At 39.8% G+C, this 22117-nt stretch overlaps 3 protein-coding genes across 3 annotated transcripts; 2 read left to right on the top strand and 1 right to left on the bottom strand.

The window, feature by feature from the left end:
* Nucleotides 1-2601: 2601 nt before the first annotated feature.
* On the bottom strand, nucleotides 2602-7961 carry fbxl15 (F-box and leucine-rich repeat protein 15). Its single transcript, XM_084078065.1, has 5 exons — nucleotides 7822-7961; nucleotides 6602-6761; nucleotides 5221-5723; nucleotides 4415-4617; nucleotides 2602-4283 (listed from the first exon to the last, which is right to left on the bottom strand). Exons 1-4 carry the CDS (start codon nucleotides 7848-7850, stop codon nucleotides 4428-4430), a joined length of 882 nt encoding a protein of 293 aa, XP_083934191.1. The 5' UTR covers nucleotides 7851-7961; the 3' UTR covers nucleotides 2602-4283; nucleotides 4415-4427.
* A 5381-nt stretch (nucleotides 7962-13342) lies between these two features.
* On the top strand, nucleotides 13343-14834 carry gpx9 (glutathione peroxidase 9; the record flags this gene model as incomplete). Its single annotated transcript, XM_084078892.1, has 5 exons — nucleotides 13343-13474; nucleotides 13610-13703; nucleotides 14306-14436; nucleotides 14557-14687; nucleotides 14777-14834. 5 exons carry the CDS (start codon nucleotides 13343-13345, stop codon nucleotides 14832-14834), a joined length of 546 nt encoding a protein of 181 aa, XP_083935018.1.
* A 1253-nt stretch (nucleotides 14835-16087) lies between these two features.
* ndufb8 (NADH:ubiquinone oxidoreductase subunit B8) lies at nucleotides 16088-21089 on the top strand. Its single transcript, XM_084078777.1, has 5 exons — nucleotides 16088-16209; nucleotides 16861-16987; nucleotides 18967-19066; nucleotides 19782-19937; nucleotides 20921-21089. The coding sequence occupies exons 1-5, from the start codon at nucleotides 16116-16118 to the stop codon at nucleotides 21014-21016; spliced, it is 573 nt and encodes a 190-aa protein (XP_083934903.1). The 5' UTR covers nucleotides 16088-16115; the 3' UTR covers nucleotides 21017-21089.
* The last annotated feature ends 1028 nt before the right edge of the window (nucleotides 21090-22117 follow it).

The following is a 22117-nucleotide window of genomic DNA, read 5'->3' as shown; positions in this document are numbered from 1 at the left end:
TGGGGACCCCCCTGGGTCACAAGCTGAGAACCACTGAAGTATATAAGATGCTATCACACATCCGTTAGTGTTTACGCTACAACTTGAGGTTATAGATCAGATGTGATATTACTTTGGTCTGTCCTGTTGTGTACCATTACTGATTCAGATTGTGGCTAAGCCTATGGGGTGAGTCACTGCTTTTGAGGCAAATTGAGTCTTTACTAAATCAATGAGAAAATATATGATCATGCACCACTTGGCTTGTCTTATTTAATACATATAATTTGATGAGCTTTCTTGCAGGATCAATTTACCCCACACTGGGGGCAACTAAGTTGTGCCAAATAACACTTTTGTGTTGTTTTCATGAAATGTGTCTCATCTTCTGCCATTCTCCTGAGACCTGAGTGGCAGACACACATTTTCAAAGTTTGAATAAAAATCCACAGAGTGCATGTCTGTACTCTTCTATGCAACAACTTACTTACCTAATGACAACTTAATTTATTTTTCACTGGAATAAAACGTGCACAATCAGCACTGCCGACAGGATGCCAGTCAATCCCACAAGCCTGTATAGTGAATTGGTTCTTAAAGTGGTTTGTGGACCCCCAGGGTCCTTGGGGGGGTTCCAGAGGTCCCCAGAAAAGTAGTTAACATAGTGGTTTAACATAGTCTAAGTGTCAAGGACCCCCAAATTGATATGTATATGTACACATAGTTTAACATAGTCGAGTAAAGTTAAACCACATAGTTAAACCACCTCATCCATTTATATGTTGGCTATCCAAAAATAGCAGATCTACAAGCTCACACCGCGTCACTTCATGCAGCGCTGCCAGCTTGTCTGCTATTTTTGAAAATATTTGAAAAATATCAAAAATGCTGTGCATTAATAATTCTGAATAATTTTTTTTTTTTAAACTTACATCTTCTCTTCTGGGAGTCCCTGGCACAAAGTATTTTCAGATGGGGGTCCTCGGCCAAATACATACATTTGGGGGTCCTTAACATGAAAAAGATTGAGAACCAGTGGTTAGAGTGGACCTTCAGCAGGTGGTTCTGGTCAACACAGATAGCATGGATAAAACATCATAACTTAACCCACCAGAATGTGGAAAACACACAGTGACCATTTATATAACACTGCCAAAAGGTGACAGCAGGTCCTCCGACTATAACAAGTATTTTGTAAATAATTAATTCTCAAACTTGCTCATGTCAAGGACCCCTAAATTCATGTATATTTAAAAATATATATATATATATATTTAAAAACGCTTGATATGTTTTAACTAATTTAGCTTGGGACCCCCTGGAAGTGGAACCCATGCACTCAAAAGACCAATGGGGGTCCCCGGACCCCACTTTGAGAACCCCTGCATTAGACCATTGACAATAACTCTGTGTACACTCTCAGCCCCATAAGGGTTCATTTGGTTCCTATTTCCTACTATCAGTCATTTAGCTGGGGACCCCCTGGGGGTCCCTGGAGGCCTGGACCACACTTTGAGAAGCACTGTTGTTCTAAATACAAAGTCAAGCATGACTAAGCTCTGGTTTGTTATTTCATTGTTACACCTACATCTTATTCTTCTTTTACATTTTGTTTGAGATGTTTTGGAAGTCTAGTAGTAGTACAGATATCATGTCCTTAGTTTTACATCGTATAAAGTGTTAATAAGTCAGTACAATGGACCTGAAAGACAACATTTGAAGTTTAAATGTATCGTTTAACACTCGTTATCCTAACACGTGGACGCCACCTGCTGTTCAATTAAAGTCATGAAAACAGTAACCAAATGGTCACTCCGCCGTCTATGAATGCGTTTCCTAGTTCAGAGTGTGGAAAGGAAGCCTCAACAATGTATATCATTTACTTATTAAAACGATAAACAGTTAACATATGTTTCTTCCAGGTTACAAGCTTCTGTGTAACGTTTGTTTACCTGTTCTCCTGTTGGCGCCGATTCAGCAGAGAGGGAAAATGATGGGCCTTTTTTTTGGCGGTCCAGGAAACTTTTAACTACTTTTAAATAATTAACTTCGTTTTTTTAACCTATAAGTCCGGTTCTTCTCTTCTTAACAGGCTCATTCGCCGAAAGCATTCGCCTTTAATTAAAGCAGGTGATTTGCATCCCCCTTTAGTCATTTCCCTCTGGCTTTTAGCCTGAGTGGCTTCAGCCAAACGTCCACAGCAGAAGTTAATTCCAAACAGGCTGATTCGCCACACTGGAAGACTGTGGTGCAAAGTAACTGAGTACTCAAGTACTGTACTTGAGTACACTTTTGAGGGATTTTTACTTTACTGGAGCATTTCCAATTTTCAGTACTTTTACTTCTACTACACAACAACTTAGAGGCAAATATTGTACGTTTTACTCCACTACAATTATTAGAAAACTTTAGTTAATAATTACTTTGTAGGTTTTGATTATTACAAAACATAAATTAATCACTTCAGCCGGGCTGAATCAGCCCTGTATATACTTTGGTCATTTGAAAATAGCAGATCTACAAGCTGATGTATCGTGAGCTGGTAAATCTGCTATTTCCGAAAACATTAGAAAACTTGTGAAATGGGACATTCTGCATAATGAGTAATTTTACTTTTGGTACTTTAAGTACATTTATTTATGTCAATAAGTCTGTACTTTTACTCAAGTAAAAAAAATATTTTAACTTTTAACAGAGTATTTCTACACTGTACTGTGGTATTGATACTTTTACTCAAGTAAGAAATGTGAGTACTTTTACCACCACTGCTGGAAGAACAGGACATCATAGGCCCGACATTACAGGCTAGTATTCTAATGCATATATTTATACATACATACAGACAGAGAGCAAGGTGTTATAAAAAGCAGTGAATTACAGTGCAATATATTCATGTTTTAAACAAGTTCAAAATGTCTGTTCATGTTTTACAGCAATATCACTGACTGCATGTAAATAAATTATGTAAATTCATGGGATTGATATTCTGACATTGAAGGCCACTTACCACAACCTGTAATTTTCATATTTCCAACAACATTAAGAAATGTTAGACAGTATTGCCAAATATGTGACATGAATTACAATCAAAAGATAAAATCATAAAACAAAACAGAATTATATTACAGTTATTAATAACAATGACTTAAGCTAGCGCATGCATGCAAAATAAAATGTTTAATTAAACTCAAACATTTTAAAATGTCTCTGAATGAAACAAACTTAATGGTTTCTTACATTAAAAACAGCTTTGCAATATACACAAAACAAAACAAAACTTTGTTTAAAAGTAAAATAACATTGTATTTTGGTTAGATTTGCTCTTCTTCAAAGCCAAAGGTGACGACAATGATTGACGTATCTAAAAAAAAAAGGGCTATAATATATCTAGGACAGTGATTCCCAAATTATTTTGGGTGGTCCCCAGATGATTAGCTGAATGTGCAACATTGTTTTCTCACTCAAAAGTAAACAAACCAACATACAGTATAAGTGTATACAGGGTAGACTGCACATTTCTAAAGTTACACATTTAATGACCTTTAAGACCTTTTTAATACCAAATTGGCCAAATTGTCAAATATTACGTAAGAAAGAGGCAAACATTGTGAAAATAGCCGATCTACAAGCTCACAACGCCTCACAGTGCACAATATTCACAATATTTATCTGTGGAACCGAGTCAAACTAAATGTAATGGCTACAATTCAATAAGTGCTTGTCAGGGTGGGGGGTCCCCAGTTCAAATATGATTTGAGGGGTCGCGGCCTGAAAAGTTTGGGAACCCTCGATCTAGGACATGGGACTTATTCCTAAGTACAAGTACAAATTCTTCAATTGTTTATAACTTCATATATCTGTGGTTCATATACCAGTGGTTCTCAAAGTGGTGTCCGGGGACCCCCAAGGGTCCTTGAGAGAAATCAATTAATATAGCATAAAAATCAGTTTAACCACTTTAACCCTATTTTATACTTCAGCTATTTTGGAAAATTGTGGGGAAATTGTAAAAAGAAATAATAATTAAATCATACATTTTTTTAATTTTTCTTTTTTCTTTTAACAACACAAATCTTCTATTATGGGGTCCCTGGCGCCAAATCTTTTCAGATGGCGGACCGTGGCCAAATACATTTCAATTTGGGGGTCCTTGACATGAAAATGTTTGAAAACCACTGACTTGTACAACAGCAATAAATATGGTAGTTTATTTCCTACACACTGTACACATCAGCTTGCTTTTGCATTGTTTTATATATATATGAGATACCGTTGAACCAGTCCATTTGCTTTGAAGGCAGAATCTGCAAACAAGGAAGGAAATATTGATTAATAAATACTCGCAGTACTACTTCCAATACACTTAATCAAGAGTTCTGATCGTTGTATGTCAGCACTGAGAGTGTCAACATCTGCTAATGTGTCTGTGAGCTACCTGTTTTGGGTTGTTAGATCTGGAGATTAATAAAGGGGGCGAACCCCACCACGTCCTGTAGAAGCACCAACGCCCTCTGCAAAGGTGGCTCGACATCAATCTCTACGTTCCGTTTCCGTAGGGGATCTAGACTCGACTCGGTCACATTGTGGCAGTGATTCACCTTCAGGGACTGCAGCTTTGGGCAGTACTCAGCAACGGTCCTGTAAATACAGCATGCAGAGGATTGATATACTGTAGGCAGGTCAGGGTCTGCAAAGAAAAACCATCACAGAGGTGTGTGGGGTGGCTGATGCCGAAGGGTGCAGCAACGGTGGCACAAAATGTGTCTTCAGCCTCATTTACACAGTACTTACCGTAGCTGCGTGACATAGCAGTTATACAAGCTCACAACGTGTCGCAGTGTGACACGTTGTGAGATTATTGATCTACTATCTTATTCTATGAAGATTATAGAAAGGGAAGATGTGAGATTTTTTTTTGCATGATCACTTTACCCCACACTGGATGCAAGTTTTTCCAAACAAACATTTTTTTCAGTGATCAGTAATTTAATTTGTAAACTACATTATATAGCAAGGGTGGCACAAAGTTTGAGTCTACTCGCCTGATTTATTCTTTAGTAATTAAGCAGACCGAAAATAGCTGCTGACCTACAACGAGCTCACTTGTAGATCCGACTATTTTCGCTGCACAACCACCTGCATGCGACCAAGTATAACTCAGACTTCTCTGCAGTGGATGACTCTCTGGACCACAGAATAAATCTACCGTCCTATCATGTAATAACATCGACAAAGTGGTACCTGATGGACTGGTTCCTAACCCGCAGGCAACCCGTCAGGTCCAGCTGCTCCAGGCCCCTGCAGTTCTTGGCCACCTCCTCCACAGACTCGTCAGTGACATTGGCATTGACTGCCACAGACAGAGACCTCAACTTGAGACACTTCTTGGCCAGGTAGCAGATGGCCTCGTCCTTCAGCTGGCGGCAGGCGGTGAGGTCGATAGACTGCAGCCCCCCGCAGTGGTCGGCCAGGCTGCGCAGCGACAGGCTGTCCACCCACTCGCAGTGCGCCAGGCCCAGGTGCTGGAGGTGCGCGCAGCTCAAGGACACCGCCACCAGGGAGTGGCGGGCGAGTCTGACGCATCCCTTCATGTCCACTCTCAGCAGGTGCTGGTTCTGGCCAATCACTGGCAGCAGCTCCTTGTCCGTCACCCAATTTGAGCAGTTGTGAAGTGACAGGTTTTGGAGAACTTTGTTGTCCTTCAGCATAGTGCAAAACGCCTCCTTGGGAATGCAGGACCCAATCTATACATTTAAAGAGGGGGGGGGGAGTGTTTTCAATAAATAACCAAACTAACCTTGCTATCAATGTTTGTCTCTCTGTGAGAGACATTGTACTAGAACAGGGGTCTTCAACAGGGGATCCGAAACCCCTTGGGGGTCCTCAGAGTTACTACAGGGGGGCCGCCAAATCTTGGTGTGATAGGATTTCTTTTTTTTACATTAACCACTTGAACCCTAGCATCCCTATTCTGAGGAGAACTTTAGCCAAAAATAGCAGATCTACAAGCTCACAGCGGGCGTTGTGAGCTTGTAGATCTGCTATTTTAGGCAAAGAGGTTTGGTGTAGAGGGGAAAAAAGAGCAGACCAAGTACAGAGTGAAAGGTCAAGTTTACAAATTATTGACACTTTAAGTTATAGGTCTTCAACGGGGGGTCCTCAGAGTTACTACAGGGGGCCACCAAATCTTTGTGTGATATGACTTTTTTTTTTAAATGAACCACTTGAACCCTAGCATTGTGAGCTTGTAGATCGGCTTTTTATGGCAAAGAATATAGGTGTGTAGAGGGGAAAAAGAGCAGACCAAGTAAAAAAAAAAAAGTTTAATCTGAAACACAATTTTATACAATGTAAAGGGGATCCCTGCTTCATTTCTCTCTCAGCTAGGTCCTTGGCTTGAAAAACATTGAATACCCCTGGTTTAAGTGGTTAAATGTCTGAAAAATACACATTATCATGAATCCAACGTACACCGACTACAGTGCTGTAAAACAATGAAATCTATGAAAAAGTTTAATATGAAACACAATATTATACAACAAACTCATGCACAATGATATTTTCTCCATCCCTCATCATCACCATCATCATCATCATCACCATCATCATCAACACCACCTACCTGTGATAGATCAAAGGTCCGACAGTTGGCCATGTACACCTGGATGAGGGCAAGGAAATGCTTGCTTACTCTCTGGAGCCTGACTAGCTCTCGCAGTGGCAAATGACACAGAATATGTGGAACTAATACATCCTCCCAGGGCAGATCCAACAGATGACAACTGAAAGAAAGTAGGGTGAAAAATGCAGTCAGTTTATTCAGCATCAGCAACATCACCAGCTGCTACCCAGTGGTGTAAAGTAACTATAAGTACATTTACTCAAGTACTGTACTTAAGTACAATTTCATTTTTTATTTTACTGGAGTATTTCCAATTTCCAGTACTTTTACTCCACTACATCTCAGAGGCAAATATTGTACTTTTACTCCACTAAAATTATTTGAAAACTTTGTATATTTTGATTATAATTACAAAACACACATTAACCACTTCAACGCTATATACATTTCGGCCATTTGAAAACTCTGCTATTTTCAAAAGGTTTTTATACATTTTGATTGAACTTGTGAAATGGGACATTCTGCATAATGAGTACTTTCTACTTTTAGAACTCGTAAGTACATTTTGATACCATTACTTGTACCGTTAACTCAAGTAATCAAAACATTTGAATACCCGGACTTCTACTGCAGTACTGATAGTTTTACTTAAGTAAAAAATACCACTGCTACCCATAGCATTGTCTGCCAACTCTAACGTTGTTATCAGCTGATTGCTGCTCGTAGTCGTGGTAACAGGATAGGTGGGCAGTAATAGGGACATCTGGGCACCTCAATGTAAAATTGGCTATTTTGTCCGAAATGTGAAAAAAATAAAATATTTAAAAAATGGCCTTAAGCAATGTAAAGTATACATGATTAGAACATGCTTAAACATTCGACAATGTAGGTCTAATATTTCTACAATTGCTACAAAACCTGTATATCCAGTCATTTTGGAGCATAAACAAAAAGCTGAAGGATAAAATTAAGTCTGATAATGATGTACTGTGCATGTTCACATCATGTATACTTTACATTACTTAGGACCATTTTTCAAATATTTTATTTTTAAACATTTTGGACAAAATAGACAGTTTTACATGGAGGTGCCCAGATGTCCCTAAGTGCCCACCTATCCGGTATCTGTTGTCGTAAGCTAACATTAGCCTGCTAGCTACGTAACGTAGCTGGTTTTGTGATTATAAAGACATCGGCAGCATGCGTTATAAAGCACCTACTTTAACACCCCGGCTTCTTCATCTTCCATTATGACTCAGCAATCGTATAATATGTTAAAGATAAACTGTTATTCTTCATATAGTACAGAAGACAATGGAGTGATGGAGCCTGAGGGAAATTTGCTACCGTTAGCTGTAGCTGTGTTCCGTGAGCAGAAATAAAGGAGCAGAAATAAGACTTCCGGTTGACGATCTCTTCAGAATAAGAGTACCCTCTAGAGTAAAAAGAAACCATTGAAAATCATTGAAAAACGGTTCATTTGCACATTAAAACTATAAATTAAGCATTTAAACGAAGCTATATAACACATATTATGTTTCTGTGTAACAAAAACGTTTTTTAAAACATTAAAACATTATCTAAATGGATAAATGCTGTTTAAAGGACTGCATAGCCTATACAAATTGGACACTGGACCGGAGACGGCTGGCGATGCCAGCACTTGTGACATACACACGCGTTCAGGGAGACACCCTCTACACTGCCACACTCTCTGCTAAGTGGGAGAGGTGTAAAAAAAAGTGTGGCGGGCCGTCCAGTGAGGTCAGAGGTCAGAAAAGTGCCCTTTTCTGACATTTTCAGACAATAGTGGACACTGGACCGGAGACGGCTGCCGATGCCAGCACTTGTGACATACACACGCGTTCGGGGAGACCCCCTCTACAACGCCACACTCTCCGCTAAGCGGGAGAGGTGTAAAAAAAGGTGTGGCGGGCCGTCCAGTGAGGTCAGAGGTCAGAAAAGTGCCCTTCTCTGCCATTTTCAGACAATAGTGGACACTGGACCGGAGACGGCTGCCGATGCCAGCACTTGTGACATACACATGCGTTCGGGGAGACCCCCTCTACACTGCCACACTCTCCGCTAAGCGGGAGAGGTGTAAAAAAAAGTGTGGCGGGCCGTCCAGTGAGGTCAGAGGTCAGAAAAGTGCCCTTTTCTGCCATTTTCAGACAATAGTGGACACTGGACCGGAGACGGCTGCCGATGCCAGCACTTGTGACATACACGCGCGTTCGGGGAGACCCCCTCTACAACGCCACACTCTCCGCTAAGCGGGAGAGGTGTAAAAAAAAGTGTGGCGGGCCGTCCAGTGAGGTCAGAGGTCAGAAAAGTGCCCTTTTATCGCCTATTTTAACTATTTTAAAATAGTCCCAGTCCCACACGTACAGTCCCAGTCGGCAAAGTGTCACCTGGTACTACCAGGTGACCAATTGACACTTATTTGCACAATGTTATTTACACTTATTTGCACAATGCACTGACAGACAAATCTAAGAACTCTCAAACCCATAGAATCACTTTACAAACAGACATTAAAAACACTTGATCAAAAACCCAACCGTTACCACCATTGCCGTATAGTTCAAAAGTATAATTTATTTAATTTTGATAGCTTTAAACATTTTGCAGATGCCTGTCTCATTTTTAAGGTTTTAAATGGGCTTGCACCTCCACCACTAAAACAGTTCATAGAGCGAAGGGAGAGTGGTGACAGAACAACAAGGGCAACTACCAGGGGAGACTGTGAGGTACCATTCAGACGGAGTGTGTTTGGTAAAACAGTCTTCTCTGTTAGAGCCTCCCGTCACTGGAACAGTCTTCCTACCGAAGTAAGAGAGACCAACAACTTTCTAACCTTCAAATTCAACCTTAAAAGATGGCTACCAGTAAGACTCCCTAATCGGGAGATAAGCGACCGTAGGTCACATGTATACAGAAGAGGGCTGTAACGGCGATTGGTTCCTAGTTGTGTGGGCAATGTATAGTTTTGTTTGGTGGTCTAAGAAATGTGGTGGCAGGCATGTTGATGACATGAGTGTACACATACTGTGTAGTGTGTAGCAATTTGCGTGTTTTTAGGGGCAAAACTGTAGGAGTAGTGGGCAAAAATGTGTTGTGAAAAGCGGCCTGAAGGTGGCGCTAGAAGAGGGCCATGTGAGAAATTAGGGGTGGGGTGTCCGCGTTGCCTTGGCGGACGAATAGGTACCGGCCGCGGCTCTCCCGGACGCTCCTAGCCCGAGTTACGGCATTTTATGTGAGCTGCAGTGGCAGGGGGTCCTCCACTGGGGGCGCCACCACTTTTGCATCCGTTCTGGAGCACCAGGAGTGGGTGGTCCCCGGGAATGCCCCGTGAGCAGCCCCGTTGGGGTGGTCATTTGGTAATTTGTCCACATGTGCTCATTTTTTACACTTGGGGGTCCCCGAGGCAGCTGGGGGTCCCTGGAGCTCCGGGGGTCCTTGGAGGGTGTAGTTTGGCAGGTAAGGAGTGTGTGTGCAAAATCTGGCATGGATCGGGGCAACGGGTGCGGAGATATGAGCAGGGCAAAAGTGTGACGGGACGTGTGTGACGGAGGGACGCACGGACACCTGGAGCAGGTTTCTATAGTAAATGCGACCTACGGTCGCAAAAAGCTAACCAAATTTGTAATCATGAATAAATTTCGCCTCCATTAATCACTGATGTGTCTTCTCCTATTTTACTGTATTGTATTGTTTTGTCTTTTGTACTATGTCTACTTGTTTTGTATAGTTGACGATGTCTCTTTTTGTATGGATAACTATACCACTTTTTTAACAGCCTGCCCAGGGACTACAGATGAAAATTAGCCAACTCTGGCTCATTTACATGGACGTGAATAACTGACATGTTGATCAATGTGCATTGTCCCTGTTAAATAAATAAATAAAAATAAATGTGCACTGACAAGTGATTCTGACGTATATCTGCATGCTAATCGTCTATTTTCACTATTTCAAAAATGTTTTAAAGGGGGTCTGAAAATGGCTGTTTTCTGACCCCTGACCTCACTGGACGGCCCGCCACTTTTCCAAATACACCTCTCCCGCTTAGCGGAGAGTGTGGCGTTGTAGAGGGGGTCTCCCTGAACGTGTGCGTATGTCAAGTGCTGGCGCCAACAGCCGTCTCCTGTCCAGTGTCCAGTATTGTCTGAAAATGGCACTTTTCTTACCTCAGGCCGCACTGGGCGGCCTGCCACTTTCCTTTTTTTACAAATTATCTCTCAAATGTTCACCAACATTCTGTACTGGTCTGTATCCATTTTCCATCAAGTTTAGGGGCGCTCATTTATGGAGAAGTACACACACACACACACACACACACACACACACACACACACACACACACACACACACACACACACACACACACACACACACACTACAAATTTACTAATATTTCTGTCCTCTATCTTTTTTTATGCTGTGTTTCCATGTTGTATATATGTTGTTAAATAATATACATTTTTAATTTTTTTTTTCTGATTACATTTGTATTTGTATTGTATTGTTCTCACCTGTTTTTAAATAGGTGAGATCAACTTTATAAACCCCAAATTCTTCTTTTTTTTTTTATCTCACCCGCACTATCTACTATTATTATTTGTAGCATATTTTGTGGTCTCTTTTATCATTGTTTATTTGCTTCTGCAATAAACAATATTATATCATCATCATTTTCCAAGAGTGACCTGGCCTAGAGTCATCATTATTACAACAATGGACAAACAATACAAAAACAATACATATATGTAACACACACAAATCAATATCCAGTTAAAGTGCAAAACAGTGCTAAGTGCACATTTAATGGGGGTCAATAGCCAATTTCAAACTGGAACAACCTGGCACTTAGAAGTGATCTAGTATAAGCCATTTAAAAAGACATACTGTACATCTTAAATTTATTTTTTAAATACAATTGTGTCTTTTTTTTAAACTTGCCACTTGTGTTTTAGTATGCGCCATTTAAAAGGCATACATCATAAATGTATTTTTAAATTAGATTTGTGTCTTTTAAAAAACATTAAAAATTCACGATCTTATTTTGAAGGCAACCGGAAACTTTATTTCTGCTAGCTCGAAAACCGGAAGTCCAATTTCTGCTCACGGAACGGAGCTGTTAGCTGTAGACTTGTTTACACACTTCCGGGTTCATCCCTTGGTTCAGGTTCATTCCCAGTGGTGGAAAGTAACTAAGTACATGTACTTAAGTACAGTATTTAAGTAACATGTTGAGGTATTTTTACTTTACTGGAGAATTTTGATTTTTTTAAATTTTGAATACTTTTACTTCTACTCCACTACACCTCAGAGGAAAATATTTAAAGAAAAACTTTGTAGATTTTTATTATTTAGCCCAGGGGTCTTCAACAGGGGGTCCGGGACCCCTAGGGGGTCCTCAGAGTTACGACAAGGGGTCCGCCAAATCTTTGTGTGATATGATATTTTTTTTTACCTTAACCACTTGAACCCTAGCTCAAGTGTTTTTTGGCAAAGAGGTTTGGTGTAGTTTACAAGTTTACAAGTTTACAAATTGTGAGCTTGTAGATCGGCTATTTTTGAAGTATAGGTATAGGTGTAGAGGGGAAAAAAGGGCAGACCAGGTAAACTAAAAAAGTTTAATCTAAAACACAATTTAAACAATATGTAGTGGGGGTCCCTGCTTCATATCTCTCAGTCTCAGGGGGGCCCTTGGCCTGAAAACTTTGAAGACCCCTGATTTAGCCCTTGGATCAAGACTATCAGATGTATTTTATCGATTTTGACATAAATTATGCTATCATAGATACGAAAGTAAAAGTCAGACTCGATAAAAAATACATCTACGATAGTCTTGATCCAAGGCTAGATTATTATTACAAAACATACACTAACCACTTCAGCAGCCATATATATATTTCGGCCATTTGAAAATAGCAGATCTACAAGCTCAGCTCACGTCCTGATGGGATGCATTGTGAGCTTGTAGATCTGCTATTTTCAAAATATTTTTGTATACATTTGTAACTTGTGAAAAGGGACATTCTGCACAATTAGTACTTTTACTTTTGGTACTTTATCTTTAAATATACAGAGTTTAGGCTATCTATATTGCAGTATTGATACTTTTACTCAAGTAAAACATGTGAGTACTTCTTCCATCACTGTTCATTGCACTGATTCCACTGATCTATAATTAGTTTATTATAGGCTAGTATCAGTGGTCGTTTGTTAGAACTGCTCTCAGAGACAACCTTTCAAATGCAACTTTGAATACAAAGTGTTGTGCAATACAATAATGTTTAGATTATGGAATGTACATTTTGGGAAATGCATCGCATCCACTATCACTAAGAATTTGACATTAATAACACCATCTTTGGTTTAAAGCTGGTCATAAAAGCCTATGAAGTGCATTCTATCAAAGTAGGCTACTATTCTGAATTTAAATTCCCTGATTCTCTGTAGCCTTGGGTACCAAGTTGATGTTAGTAGTTGTCAGTTGAATGAATATTATGTAAAAGCATGCCAGGAAATGAGTAGGTTCTGCAGGCCGATGCATGTTGAACAAATGACCATGCTGTCAATTCACCTCTAGGTATACGGAACAATGGAATCAGTCATGCTGAACAGCTGCTGACTGCAGAGTTATGTTTCACTGAATGCAGTGAGCCAACAGGATGGCTTTGTGAATACCCACTTTTGACAGACTACACGCTGTATTTCAAGCTAAGAACAAGTATGGCGGATAAATCAATCTATGATTTCTGTGCCGAGGAGCTGGATGGACAATCTGTTCCATTAAGTAACTACAGGGGCAAGGTGCTTCTGATTCTGAACCTTGCCACCTTTTGAGGATCAACAATTGAGGAGGTAATACTTTTGGAAGACCACTGATGACTCACAGTCACATCACATCATCAGAATTGATAAAACATTCAGCTAATTGCTTCTCTTTTGTAAAGATGTCTGAAGTGGTGTGTTATTATTCACTTTTTCTTTTCTCAGTACCACAGAATGAATGCACTCATGGAAATGTATGGTGACCTCAACTTTACCGTGCTAGGATTCTCCTGTAACCAGTTTGGTCTTCAGGCACCTGGTACGAATGCTAAGTCTTTTGAACCTAATGACAGACTTCGAGGATTATACGGAAATTATTTCATTAAAATAAATGTCTATTTTTGGGGGGATTATCTGTTACAGTACCATCATACCTAGTTCTTTAATGGTTTAACCACTTGAGTCCTCTGAGGACATTCTGCGAAAATAGCAGATCTATACAAGCTCACAACGCATCGCAACACAAGGCCTTTTTAGCTTATAGTTCGGCTATTTTCAGCAAAGAGGTTTGATGTAGAGTGAAATACTAGTGGACCTACAGTAGTATACAACCCTGGGGGTCCCCGGTCAACTAGGGTTTAGTTAACTGGATAGCCCATCAACACGACACTTCAGGTCTAATTTCATGTGTGAGGCCAAGTTGGACTCCAGGGCAAATTGGATTGATTCTAGAGGTGTAAGGCAACTGTAATCTATGTGGCTTTATTTCTCTTCATTTCTTTTTTATGTTGGAAAATATTTCCTAAACAATGCTTTATTAAATAGTCTGTGTATGTCCACAGCTCTTTTTCCTGTTTTAATTGTAACCACAAAAAACAGTAAATCAAAAGCTGTAAATTAACTGTATCTCAACTCCTTTAGAGGTAAATCATGAAACTCTCAATGTTCTGAAGCATGTGAGACCTGGCGGAGGATTCGAACCAAAGTTTCCAGTCTTTGGCAAGGTCGAAGTGAACGGATTAAATGAAGAACCACTTTTTGCCTATCTCAAGGTAGTGTATTTTGCGTCAAACTTAGCTTTGTTTTTCCTTATTGGTGAATATCATATTCTTTTGTAAATGCACAATCTAATATAATGTTACCAAGATACTGTTATTTCTATTTTCCATCAGGAATCTTTGCCATTTGTGAACCCTGTTATTGGAGATACAAAGAGATTCTTTTGGTCACCCATCAAAGTCAATGACATTCGGTGGAACTTTGAAAAGTTCTTGATTACAGCAGATGGAGTGCCCTATAGACGGTTAGTAATGCACTATATGTTCTCCAGTGTTTCTTCTGAATTTTGAATTATAAAACTACAGCCCTTACATAATTATTTTTTTGTTTCAGGTATGAACTTCACTGTCCCTGTGAGAAATTGGAAAGAGATATTGCAGAACTTCTCTAAATGCAGTTGTCCCATTGATTCTTCACTTAAACTTTAAGTCTTAAAGTGTCCTTTAGTGTCAGTGGCAGTGTGACGATCCCCCAGTAAATGCAGACTTGCACCTGAGTTGGATCTGATGAGAAGTGGAACAGGACTCGGAGGTTCAGTGCATTCACTCTGAGGCCAGCTTCCCTTCAGCCACTGGAAACAGTTATAGTGTATGAACGATTCTCAATGAGAGGCTGTTATTCTGAAATAAAATGTGAAGAGTTTATTTTGTTTGGCTTCTTTATTTATTGTGAGCAAATCATGTAGGCTACATCAATATTAGAGTGGCAAAGCATTTACATGATTCAAGCTATGATGTGCACATCCAATGGTTGCTGGTGCCAGACAAAATGAGTAACAGTGAAGAAAGGAATGAAGTCTGCACAGAATCAGGTACACAACGTGTCGGCCCTACAACCTGGCCCTACAATCTACAACCAGGTTTATTGACTTTATTCCTTTCTTCTGTTAAGGCCTGTCAACTCTGAGTACCTCTGTACATCCCATTGATAAAGCCTTTCAATTAAATGGAAAGTTTCAGGACATTAGGAAACGCTTTGCTATGCTTTTGTGATTGTCTGTTACTTTCAGTTACTTTATCCCTTTCTTTGTTGTCAGCAGTCAAACAATTGACAAAATAAATTGGCCTAATTGTCAACAGATACTTATCATGACTAACTACTGCAGTGGTTCTCAAAGTTGGGTCCGGGGAGGACCCCCAAGGGTCCTTGAAGGGGTAGATCTGTAGATCTGCTATTTGAGAAATATTTTTTAAATATCTTGGAAAATTATGTCACATTGTAAGTAATCCCTTTTAAAAAATATATTTTTAATCAAATTATCTGTTATGGGGCCCCCCATCTGAATAAACGTTGGTCTATTCAGATGGGGCTCCGCAGCCAAACACTTCAATTTGGGGTCCTTGACATGAAAAAGTTTGAGAACCAGTGAACTACTGCATTGGCTTGTGTCAAAACTGGGCCTGCATGGGTCATTGCTGAAAACGTTAGTGAATCCCTGCACCACCACAGTACAGTACACCAATGTTAGTTACAGTTAAGTCGTGTGTGTGGACACAGTGGTGGCACCAAATGCCCATAGACCGTACAAATGAATGGGGTGGCACATAACTCTATGGGTGGCACTAATGCGCTAATAGTTTATGAAAGGTCAAATGTCCCTTTTGGCGACCCATAGCTCACATCCTACGCATGCGTAGTGTTATTTCTGGCAGAGACAGTGGGGACAGTAAACATGGCTGGTGTTGTTGGCTTCCAGCGATGGGTTCGAGCCCTCACTAAGGGGAGAGGAGCTGGGGTTCCAGCCCTGCTGTCGGCAAGCAGAGCAGGCAAGTACACTCTCTAATGTTTTTAATGAAGCCGTAGGAACAGTGTGTTTGAGCATAGTTTCAGACATCAAGGCTTTTTCGTGTCAGAGTAGCTGTAACCTTGACAAGCTAACGCTAGCTTATTCTCCCACAGCGGCCACCGTAGCGTCTATGATGATGATCACTGTGTTCCACTAACTTATTGAGTATTTTCCCATCTGTTTGACTTGATAAAAGAACATTTATGTTGACATTCTTTATTAGGAATAACCCCTTGAGATGCAGCATCTCGTTTTCGAGGAGGGGGGTCCTAAAGACAGCAGTACAATACTGTACACACACACACACACACACACACACACACACACACACACACACACACACACACACACACACAATAGAACATTTTTAACAAGAAACATAAATGCTTAATATCAACCAGACCAGAGCAGCTGCACAACACATAAGACAACACAAAAATCATAGTATTATACTCTAAGGAAGCACACAAAGATGGATCATTTGTTCAGAGTCAAATGTCATTGTCAGTGTCGATGTCAAGAGTTGGCATACAGTCGATTTAAAGGTATATTTAGTCCGTTATTATGATGAGATATAGGTTATTATTAGTTATCATTTCCATTCACACATTTCTCATTATTCACGTGTCAGCCTCGGGACCTTCGAAGGACAGTCTTCCTGGCCCATACCCCAAGACACCTGAAGAGCATGCTGCTGCAGCCAAGAAATACAACATGAGAGTTGAGGACTATGAGCCTCATCCTGACAACGGCGAGGGGTGAGATAGATTCATCTTGCTCCATACTTCACTAAACCAGTGGTTCTCTCAACCTGTGAGAGGTCCCCAAGTGATTTTCGGGGGTTCCCCAGATGATGCTTAACGTGTACATATAGTGTACACTGTACAGAGTGTCTGCACATTTCTTAAGTGTCCATTTAAGGACTTTTAAGACCTTTATAAAACCATTACTGCATCAAAAGTAATCAACAAACTGTACTAACAAAAATGGTTAACATTGGACAAATTGTCAAATATTAGAGGCATAAATTGTGAAAATGGTAGATTGTGAGCATATAGATTGGCTATTTTCACAATGCAACCGAGTCAAACTAATTGTAATGCCTCAACTCCTACAATCCCAAGTGCTTATCAGGGTGGGGGGTCCCCAGTTCAAATATGATTATTTTGGGGGTTCGTGGCCTGAAAAGGTTGAGAACCACTGCAGTGCGCTAATAGAAAGTTTTCCTGACAGAAAGAAAGGATGTGCATCATCTGGACTGCTATCAATCTGGGATTTACATTATTTATTTAGTTATTGTTAAGGATTTGCCTGCCTTTTGCACACTGTAAAATGTTAGGGTCAGTGAAAATGTGACTACATTTGATGTTTTAAACACAGCATTTAGTCCAGGGGCCAACACTGATATTTTGACAAATTGGTACCACCTGAGGTGGCCGTAAAGTTTTTGTATTTTTGTATTCCTACATGTCTCTAGTTTATATTTTGGTATGATACATCTTCCAATTCAGTAGCTTAATGACAGTAATCACTACCTACCGGCTAATGTATCCGGTAGGAGACACAAAGTAGAATCTTTGTGTCTCCTACCGGAAATACACCCGGGCATCAAATTATTGCGACAAAAAACAAAATATATCCATGTATTCAAGGCTTCATGGGGTGTGCAATTGATAACTTCTCAGATTTTTGGTGTTTGCAAAAAAGACTGCTTTCCATAAGCTTGTAAAAGTTGACCCTCCTTCGGTCTAGGGTGGTCATAGCTGAATGGGTAGAGAGTCCCCCTGGGAAACTTAAAGGAGGACTTCACCCAAAAAATGATTATTTTCTGTCAATTGCACACCCCATGAAGCCTTGAATACATGGATATATTTTGTTTTTTGATGCCCGGGTGTATTTCCGGTAGGAGACACAAAGATTCTACTTTGTGTCTCCTACCGGATACATTAGCCGGTTTAGAGTGATTACTGTCATTAAGCTACTGAATTGGAAGATGTATCATACCAAAATATAAACTAGAGACATGTAGGAATACAAAAATACCAAAAATGTACGGCCACCTTAGGTGGTACCAAAATCTGCCTTGGCCCCTGGACTAATTGTACATTACATTACAGACAGGTACGTACATGTGTTCATGTATCTGTCTAATTCAATGTACAATGCTGTTATGACTTTGTAATTTTCCATCAGTGATTAATATAGTCAACTCTATTCTAAATTTAGAAGAATATTATGATTTAGTGTCAAAAACAAGAGGGGGCTATTATTGAGCCCTTAGGAATCTAGACCTCTAGACCTACTGCACATATAAACGGAGCTGCTTGTGCTACCTTTTAAACACATTTTAAATCTGAGGCTTTTTTTTGGTATACTATTTAGATAGTTTTGAGAAAATGTGCTGCTAATTGTGCCAAAGTGACTGCAAAAGATTGCTGCTATTTGTTTCAAAAAGCTTTATACCCTGTACATATAACGACGCAATGTGACAGCTCTGTTTGTTTAACACAATGCTGTACCCCCTCCAACTGTATACTTTACTTTCCCCATTTTCTTAAACTGTTTCTATTATATTTTGACACTTGCTATGGCAATTTAAACATATCTTTTCTCATGCCAATAAAGCTCATTTGAAATGAATTGAATCCAGCCTCTAACCTGGGTGTGCATTCATCATGTTGCTGAGCAGTGAGTGTGACGGTTTACTGACTTAACTTTTCTTTTTTTTTGTTTGCAGCTATGGTGATTATCCAAAGCTCCCAGATAGATCTCAGCACGAGAGAGACCCCTGGTATACATGGGACCATCCTGATCTGAGGAGGAACTGGGGAGAGCCAGTAAGTTAATGAGATACTGTATGAAATGCAGGGCATTTGTTTTAAATGTGTCTTTGTCTGTTCAACGAGCCAAAAATTGTTCAACTAAGAGTTTCTGAGTGTTCCATTAAAAAGTGCACACAAAAAAAGCTTGAATGCCATTCGGTGGCTTTCTATAGATGTGATTTTAGTGATTTGGTGTAGACGGGAAAAGTATAGACCCCGGTTAACAACGCTCTATGTTCCCATAGTAATCATTGCTATATAGAGAGTGTGTGCAGTAACGGGTCTCCTCGTCTCTCCAGCTCTTTAGAAAACAGAAAATACACTTTCAAGTCAGGATTTCATCCCATTTTCATCCGATCAGGAGAGAGAGAGCAAAGTGAAATTGGAAGTGATAAAATTACAAAATCAGCTGAAAGATTTTGAATTGGAACACTATTATAAAATTGAAGCCATCAACTTGAAAATGTATTTTCTGTTTATTAAAGAGCTGGAGAGACGGGGAGACCCCTGTTACTGAACTCTTTAGTACTAATACTATTAGTGTTAGAAGTGAAGGTACCTCACACACCCCTTTGTACTGTCAAGTATTGTCCATTTTTTTAATGCAATCTTCAGATGCACTTAAGTCTGTGAGGGCACAGACTATACTCGGCCAGACTATAAACACTGTTTGAATATATTTAGTTTCCTCTTAACAATTGTTGCTTTGTTTTTTCACATCCTCTTGTAGATGCACTGGCATTTTGACATGTTCATCAGAAACCGGGTGGACACCTCTCCCAGCCCTGTTCCTTGGCACACAATGGTCAAAACTCTGGGCGGCTTCATTGGCTTCATGTTGTTTATGTTCTACCTCGGGGAACAATTCCCAGCATACCAAGCTGTTGTAAGTACAGGAAATCTTAGTGTTTATTTTTATTGTCTCGTTCATGATTGATTTACAGCTTTTCACCCGAGGTGTCAGGACATTGAACAGGTTATTTTAACTAAAGCCTGAGTTATACTTGACTGCACGCTAGTGTTACACACAAAAAAATAGCAGATCTACAAGCTCACAACCCGTCACAGTGTGACACGTTGTGAGCTCTGCTCTATCATCCATCTCTCTCCTTTGTAAACTGCCCTCAAAACCCACCTCTTCAGACTTTGTCTTGAGACATAGTCTTTTCACCTTTATTATTTTTAATTAACTGTTTTTATTCTTCTTTTGTAGCCCCTATTTCTTTTATTCATTTCTTTGCTTCAATAAAATTATATTTTGTTTTTTAAATCGACTTTGAGTACCCAGATAAGTTGGCTGTATTATTATTATTGTCTGTACTTTCGCCCCTGGTCTGAAAATGTCTGTACATGTAGGATAGTGTAAATGTATCCCACAGGCCTTGGGTCTGTTATAGAAGATGGTTGTGTTTCACTGCTGGAAACAAATACCATGTGTTTTTGTGTCAGCTTTTGTGTCACTTTGGGCTGAAAGCCAAATCCAGTATTGAAAATGTACTAGGTTATTTCATTCAGAGAGAAACATGGCTGATTTGACTGCAGGACCCAGGAGAACAGATGAATAGATATTTGCTGATAAGCTGGCTCTTTCTTTCCTTTACATTGCAGTCTGTAAAGTCTGTATCTGACTAAATTAATATGTAGGCAACTGACAGTCGTAACATTGTGAAAGTTGTATTACATTTTTTTCCCCTGCAAGCTTGTTTTATCAAGCTAATAATCTGTGTTAATGTTGTGAAGTAAATTCCATAAGTTTAAGATTAATTTCAAACTTTACCTTATTATCCGTTGTCACGGAAACTTGTTTTGCAACCAGCGGCAGAACATAATTATATGTATACAAATATTCAATGTTTTGTTTTGTTCTAGGGACCGAAGCAGTACCCATACAATAACCTGTATCTGGAGAGAGGGGGAGACGCTGACAAACAGCCGGAGGAAGAAGTCAAAAATTATGAAATATAATGTCTAAACTGTCACGCTACTTGTGTAAATATATTTCTGTCTCTAATAAAGACTATGTTAAAAGTTATGTTAATTTCTTTTGGATATATCTATTTGTGTGTGTGATTTTGCACTTAACCCATTAAAACCGGGAAAGCATTTGTGACATTTAGGCTCTAGCGTTGGCAATTCAAAAATAGCAGATGTACAAGCTCGCAGCGCGTCACTTCGTGCCGCACTGCGAGCTTGTACATCTGCTATTTTAGACTTTTTTTTTTTTATCTTGAAAGGGAAAACTACTGATTTAGAACTAAGGCATTTGTAGAATCGGCCTCAGGTCTTAATGGGTTAAGTTGCTCGGGATAAGAGTGTCTGCTAAATGCCTACATTGTTTTCAAGTATTGCTTATTTTGTTATAAATTATTATACTTTATGCTGGACCCTGTGGTGTAGGCCAGTGATTTTCAAGGTTGGTGTCAAGGGGCATACCGAATGAGTTTAGTTTTGTGATGTCTCACTCAGGGTATTTCATTCATAGATTCATACAGATACAGTGCAGTGGTCCTCATGAACTGAAGCATAGAACAGTGGTTCTCAAAGTGGGGTCCATGGACTTTCAGGGTTCCTAGAGGGGGTTCCAAAATGGTTCCTTTTTACACTCTGAGAGTGTAAAAATCCATTTCCAAATTCCATTTGTACACTCTCAGAGTTATGGGGGTCCTTGAAATTAAAATGTTTGAGAACCACTGGCATAGATAGAACAGAAGATAAGTAATGAGTAAAGTCTACTCGGGTCAAAAGAGGACATGCGCATTGTGACCCTCGTCGGCCACTGTAGTGATGTGTCAACACAGCACACTAGTTGCTCCGGACTCCCTCTTTTCCCGGTGTTTTGACCAGGTGGGCGCGGTTTTGGAGGTTGGGTTTAGGCATAGTTCCTGTGAGGTTAAATTTAGGGTTAGTTAGGGCTAGGTTTAGTTATAGTTTTTGTTAGGTTTAAGTTTAGGCATAGTGTTTGTGAGGTTTAGGTTTAGGCACAGTTCCTGACACTTCCTGTGAAGGTTTAATAGGCATAGTTTTAGTGAGGTTAAGTTAAGGGTAAGGGTTAGGTTTAGGCATAGC

Source organism: Gymnoscopelus microlampas, assembly GCF_963454915.1.
Source record: "Gymnoscopelus microlampas genome assembly, chromosome: 14".
NCBI classification, from domain to species: domain Eukaryota; kingdom Metazoa; phylum Chordata; class Actinopteri; order Myctophiformes; family Myctophidae; genus Gymnoscopelus; species Gymnoscopelus microlampas.
Note: the sequence above shows the minus strand (reverse complement) of the source record. Positions and strands in the feature narration are given on the sequence as shown.